Here is a 6,000-nt window from a genome sequence, read left to right on the forward strand (position 1 = left end):
GGTCCCTCTCCCATCTGGGGGGGGTTTGCTCATGGGAGAAGGGCATGGGAATGAGACTTGCCCGTGGGGTGGCCCAGCTGTGCCCAGGGGGGGTTGTGGTGATGGATTTGGGAACGGAGGCTCTGCCCCTCCTGCTCGCCCCGGCTTCCCCGGGGCTGCTGGTGATCCCTGGGCCGTCCCAAAGCCACCCCAAAGCCACCCCAAAGCCACACCAAAGCCATCCCAAAGCCTCCCCCGCGGGACTGACGCTGCTCTTTGCCCTTGGCAGAGGACGGGAAGGCCCCGAACCCGCACCTGGGGCCGGTGGAGGAGCGGCTGGCACTGCTGGCACTGCGGCACCAGGGGCTGGTGCCCGAGCACGTGGAGACGCGGCGGCTGAGCAGCCCCCTGCAGCCTGGCATCCCTCAGGTGGGAATGGGAATGGGGGGACTGGGATTGCAGCCCCCTGCAGCCTGGCATCCCTCAGGAGGGAATGGGATTGGGATTGCAGCCCCTGCAGCCTGGCATCCCTCAGGTGGGAATGGGAATGGGATTGCAGCCCCCTGCAGCCTGGCATCCCTCAGGTGGGAATGGGAATGGGGGCACAGGGATTGCAGCCCCTGCAGCCTGGCATCCCTCAGGTGGGAATGGGAATGGGGGCACAGGGATTGCAGCCCCTGCAGCCTGGCATCCCTCAGGTGGGAATGGGATTGGGATTGCAGCCCCCTGCAGCCTGGCATCCCTCAGGTGGGAATGGGATTGGGATTGCAGCCCCCTGCAGCCTGGCATCCCTCAGGTGGGAATGGGATTGGGATTGCAGCCCCCTGCAGCCTGGTATCCCTCAGGTGGGAATGGGGGCACAGGGATTGCAGCCCCCTGCAGCCTGGCATCCCTCAGGTGGGAATGGGATTGGGATTGCAGCCCCCTGCAGCCTGGCATCCCTCAGGTGGGAATGGGGGCACAGGGATTGCAGCCCCTGCAGCCTGGCATCCCTCAGGTGGGAATGGGACAGGGGGGGACAGATTCCAGCCCCCTGCAGCTGTGCCTCATGTTTTGAAATTTATCTGTATCTTTATTTTATTTTGTTTTTATTTTATTTTAATTTATTTTTATTTTATTTTATTTTTTCTTTATTTTATTTTATCTTCATTTTATTTTATTATATTTTATATTATATTTTTTATTTTATTTTATTTTATTTTATTTTATTCTATTTTATTTTATTCTCTTTTATATTATTCTATTTTATTTTATCTTTATTTTATATTTTTTATACTTTAATTTATTTTATCTCTATTTTATTTTCATTTATTTTATTTTTAATTTAATTTTATTTTATTTTATTCTATTTTATTATCTTTATTTTATCTTTATTTTATTTTATATTTTTTATATTTTATTTTATTCTATTTTATTATCTTTATTCTATTTTTAGTTTATTATATATTTTTTATATTTTATTTTATTCTATTTTATTCTATTATATTTTATTTTATTCTCTTTTTTTTATCTTTTTTTAATTTTATCTTTATTTTGTATATGTTTTATTTTATTCTATTCTCTTTTATTCTATAGTATTTTATTTTATTTTATTCTCTTTTATATTATTTTATTTTATCTTTATTTTATTTTTATTTTATATTTTATTTTCTTATATTCTCTTTTATTTTATAGTATTTTATTTTATTCTCTTTTATATTATTCTATTTTATTATCTTTATTTTATTCCGTTCCATTTGATTTTATATTTATTTGTTTTTATTCATTTTTTTACCATTTCAATTTTAATTTTACATTTCTGATGGAAAAGTCGTTTCTGATCTCCCAGTCCTGGTGCAGAATCCTCCTCCCAGGATCCCAGAGGCTGGAAAAGCCCTCCCAGCCCATGGATCCCCCCTGTGCCCCATCCCCACCCTGTCCCCCAGCCCAGAGCACTGAGTGCCACCTCCTGTCATTCCATGGGCACCTCCAGGGCTGGGCACTCCAAACCTCCCTGGGCAGCCCCTGCCAAGGCATGGTCACCCTTTCCAGGAGGAAATTCCTCCTGATGTCCAACCTGAGCCTCCCCTGGCACAGCCTGAGGCCGTTCCCTCTCCTCCTGTCCTTTGTTCCCTTAAGAGGGTGGCAAATGAGATTCAGGAAACTCAGGGGGTGAAAATGTTGCGGGTTGAAAATAAGTCATTTTTAGGTCAAATCCTGAAAGTACAAAGAGCACTTTCCACTTTCCATGGTTCATGGAATCAGAGAATCCCAGAATCCCGGAGTCACTGAGGTTGGAAAAGCCCTCCAAGTTCATCAGGTCCAACCTGTGACTGATCAAAGCCCAGAGCACTGAGTGCCACATCCAGGCCTTCCTGGGACACCTCCAGGGCTGGGCACTCCAAACCTCCCTGGGCAGCCCCTGCCAAGGCCTCACCACCCTTTCCAGGGGGAAATTCCTCCTGATGTCCAACCTGAGCCTCCCCTGGCACAGCTGGAGGCCGTTCCCTCTCCTCCTGTCTCTTGTTCCCTGGGAGCAGAGCCCGAATCCCCCCGGCTCCAACCTCCTCCCAGGGAATTTTAGGGATCCAGAAGGTCCCCCCTGAGCCTCCTTTTCTCCAGGCTGAGCCCCCCCAGCTCCCTTGGATGCTCCTCACAGGACTTCCAATCCATCCCCACAATAAAATACTTGTAATATCATATTTAAGGACACTTTTCCATGAGGGAATCCTTCCCTCTCATCGAAGGAATTCCAGAGCACGTGGGATTCTCTCTCCCCCCGCTCTGGTTGTCACCGAGGTGATGGAGCTTGGAGGCTCCTCGTGCTTCATGGATTGTTCTCTCCCCGCAGGGAAAGCTGCAGATGTGGGTGGATCTGTTCCCCAAATCCCTGGGACATCCGGGGCCCCCTTTCAACATCAGCCCCCGCAAAGCCAAGAGGTAACTGGGCACTTCCCGGGGGGGTGACGATCCAGCCCCTTCTCTTTGGGAAACTGGGAGGGCTTGGAAGTGTCGGGTGGAGTGGGATTCATCTTCCCATGTGGGATCATCCCCAGGGAATGATGGCTGATGGCAGGACCGGGTGAGAAGGGACTGAGGTTCCCATGTGGGATCATCCCCAGGGAATGACAGCTCATGGCAGGACCGGCTGCCCAGGTGGGAAGGAATTCACCTTCCCATGTGGAATCATCCCCAGGGAATGATGGCTGATGGCAGGACCAGGTGGGAAGGGACTGAGATTCCCACATGGGATCATCCTCAGGGAATGAGGGCTGATGGCAGGACTGGGTGGGAAGGGACTGAAGTTCCCACGTGGGATCATCCCCAGGGAATGATGGCTCATGACTGGCTGCCCGAGTGGGATGGGACTGAGATTCCCATGTGGGATCATCCCCAGGGAATGACAGCTCATGGCAGGATTGGCTGCCCGGATGGGATGGAATTCACCTTCCCATGTGGGATCATTCCCAGGGAATGGCAGCTGGTGGCAGGACCAGCTGCCTGGGTGGGGTGGGACTGAGGTTCCCATGTGGGATCTTTCCCAGGGAATGACGGATGGTGGCTGGACCGGCTGCCTGGGTGGGATGGGATTGAGGTTCCCATATGGGATCATCTCCAGGAAATGATGGCTCATGACCGGCTGCCCGGGTTGGAAGGGATTCATCTTCCCATGTGGGATTGTCCCCAGGGAATGACAGCTCATGGCAGGATTGGCTGCCCGGGTGGGAAGGGACTGAGGTTCCCATGTGGGATCATCATTCCCCAGGGAATGATGGCTGGTGGCAGGACCGGCTGCCCAGGTGGGATGGGATTCACCTTCCCATGTGGGATCATCCCCAGGGAATGACAGCTCCTGGCAGGATTGGCTGCCCGGGTGGGAAGGGACTGAGTTTCCCACCCGCTCACGCCGGCTGTTCCCGGGTTCTCCGGGTTCTCCAGGTTCTACCTGCGCTGCATCATCTGGAACACCAGGGACGTGATCCTGGACGACCTGAGCATCACCGGGGAGAAGATGAGCGACATCTACGTCAAAGGGTCAGTCCTTCCACCCCGGGGAGCCTGGAGTCCGGAGTGGGAACAGCGGGGAAAGGGGGAAAACCGGTCTGGGAGCAACATGGCGGGGGTGGGCACGGATCCTGCTGGGATGGACCTGGATCCTGCTGGGATGGATGTGAATCCTGCTGGGATGAACCACTGCACCTCTCCAATGATGGATCCACCCTCTCTGTGGATGGATCCAAACCTCTCCATGGAGGGATCCAAATCTCTCCATGGATGGACCCAAACCTCTCCATGGATGGATTCAAACCTCTCCATGGATGGATCCACCCTCTCCGTGGATGGATCCACCCCTCTCCATGGATGGATCCAGACCTCTCCATGGATGGATCCACCCCTCTCCAGACATGGATCCATCCTCTCCCTGGAGGGATCCAAACCTCTCCATGGATGGATCCAAACTTCTCCACGGAGGGATCCAAATCTCTCCGTGAATGGATCCACCCTGTCCATGGATGAATGCACCCTCTCCATGGACGGATCCAAACCTCTCCATGGACGGATCCAGACCTCTCCATGGATGGATCCAAACCTCTCCATGGACGGATCCAGACCTCTCCATGGATGGATCCAAACCTCTCCAATAATATATCCGCCTCTCTCCATGGATAGCTCTAAACCTCTATAGCTATGGATCCCCCTCTCCATGGATGGATTCAACCTCTCCACAGAGGTATCCACCCCCCTCCAGACATGGATCCATCCTCTCCCTGGAGGGATCCAAACCTCTCCATGTATGGATCCACCTGTCTCCAACTATGGATCCACCCTCTCCGTGGATGGATCCAAACCTCTCCATGGACAGATCCATTTTTTTGGAAGGCACGTCCCCACTGGGCTCCGAACTGCTCGAAGACGTCATTTTTCTTTGGAATTCTTGGATGCTCCCATGACAATAGGGACCTGTAGAGACCTAAGAGTGGGGAGCACCTTGGAAACCCTGGAAAGGGGAGTAAAACCTCCAGCAGTTGCAGAACTCAGCTGGGAAAAATGAATCCCAGCAGGGCTGAGGGGAACATCCCATTTCCCGCTCGCGTCCTTTGCGCCGGGAACTCCCGAATCCTCGGCGCGTTCCCGGTTTTCCATGGGCTCTGTCTGTGCTTTGCAGGTGGCTGGTGGGGCACGAGGAGAACAAGCAGAAGACAGACGTGCACTACAGGTCCATGGGGGGAGAGGGCAACTTCAACTGGAGGTTCGTCTTCCCCTTTGACTACCTGCCGGCCGAGCAGATGTGCCACGTGGCGAAGAAGGTGAGCGGCCTGCAGGGAGGGATTCCTGCCTTCCCCTGGGAATTCCGGGGTGGAATTGGCGTCTGGGACCTTCGCAGCCGGAGCTGTGCGAGGCTCAGCTTTGCCATGGTGTTGTTTGAACCTCCCGTTGTGGGAAAAGGATCCAGGTTGGTGGGGTCAGAGTTAGAGGTGGGTTTGTGGGAGGGGTTTGGAGAGGTGGATCCGCCCAGGAAAGACCCCTCTGGGCTGGGCAAGGATGGATGTTGGTGCAGTGGTGGCCAAGTGCTCTCCAGGTGAACTTTCAGGGTGGCTTGGTTGGTCTGGAGAGGGCGTTCCCATGGGGATGCTTGGGTGGGAACCTCTGGCCTCCCCCATGGAATCGTGGATGTCTTCCTGTGCAAGAACTTCCCAGACGGGCTAAGGAGGAGGGAAAGGAAGGAGCTGCCTCCAAATTCCTGAGGGGATCACGGGTTGGGATGTACCACTGATGGGAAGAAAAGCTTTGGTTTGGGGTTCAGGGGGAAGATTGGTCTACTAGGGAGTTCCTCTCTTGGGAAGGTACAAATGGATGTGATTCCTCCACCTCTTATTGCTCCTGGTGTTCCTTGGATCACTTGGTGCAACAGGGTGATCAAATGTGGGAATTTCATGGAGGGAAGGAAACAGGGATTGAATTGGGGTGTGTGGGATAATGCCAGTGAAAACAGTGGGGGAAATTAGGGAAAATTGGACACAGAACGCTGCAGGAGGAGGA

The 6,000-nt window shown here is 52.4% G+C and overlaps 1 protein-coding gene across 1 annotated transcript in view; it reads left to right on the forward strand.

The window, feature by feature from the left end:
• Positions 1–5,386, forward strand: part of LOC116785622 (dysferlin-like) — a 62,705-nt gene extending 57,319 nt beyond the window's left edge. Inside the window, exons 26-30 of the mRNA XM_032685451.1 lie at positions 269–408; positions 2,810–2,898; positions 3,898–3,993; positions 5,126–5,267; positions 5,345–5,386. Coding sequence (XP_032541342.1) covers positions 269–408; positions 2,810–2,898; positions 3,898–3,993; positions 5,126–5,267; positions 5,345–5,386 — 509 coding nt within the window. The remainder of the gene's footprint in view (positions 1–268; positions 409–2,809; positions 2,899–3,897; positions 3,994–5,125; positions 5,268–5,344) is intronic.
• Positions 5,387–6,000: the final 614 nt, after the last annotated feature.

Source organism: Chiroxiphia lanceolata, chromosome 4, assembly GCF_009829145.1.
Source record: "Chiroxiphia lanceolata isolate bChiLan1 chromosome 4, bChiLan1.pri, whole genome shotgun sequence".
NCBI lineage: Eukaryota > Metazoa > Chordata > Aves > Passeriformes > Pipridae > Chiroxiphia > Chiroxiphia lanceolata.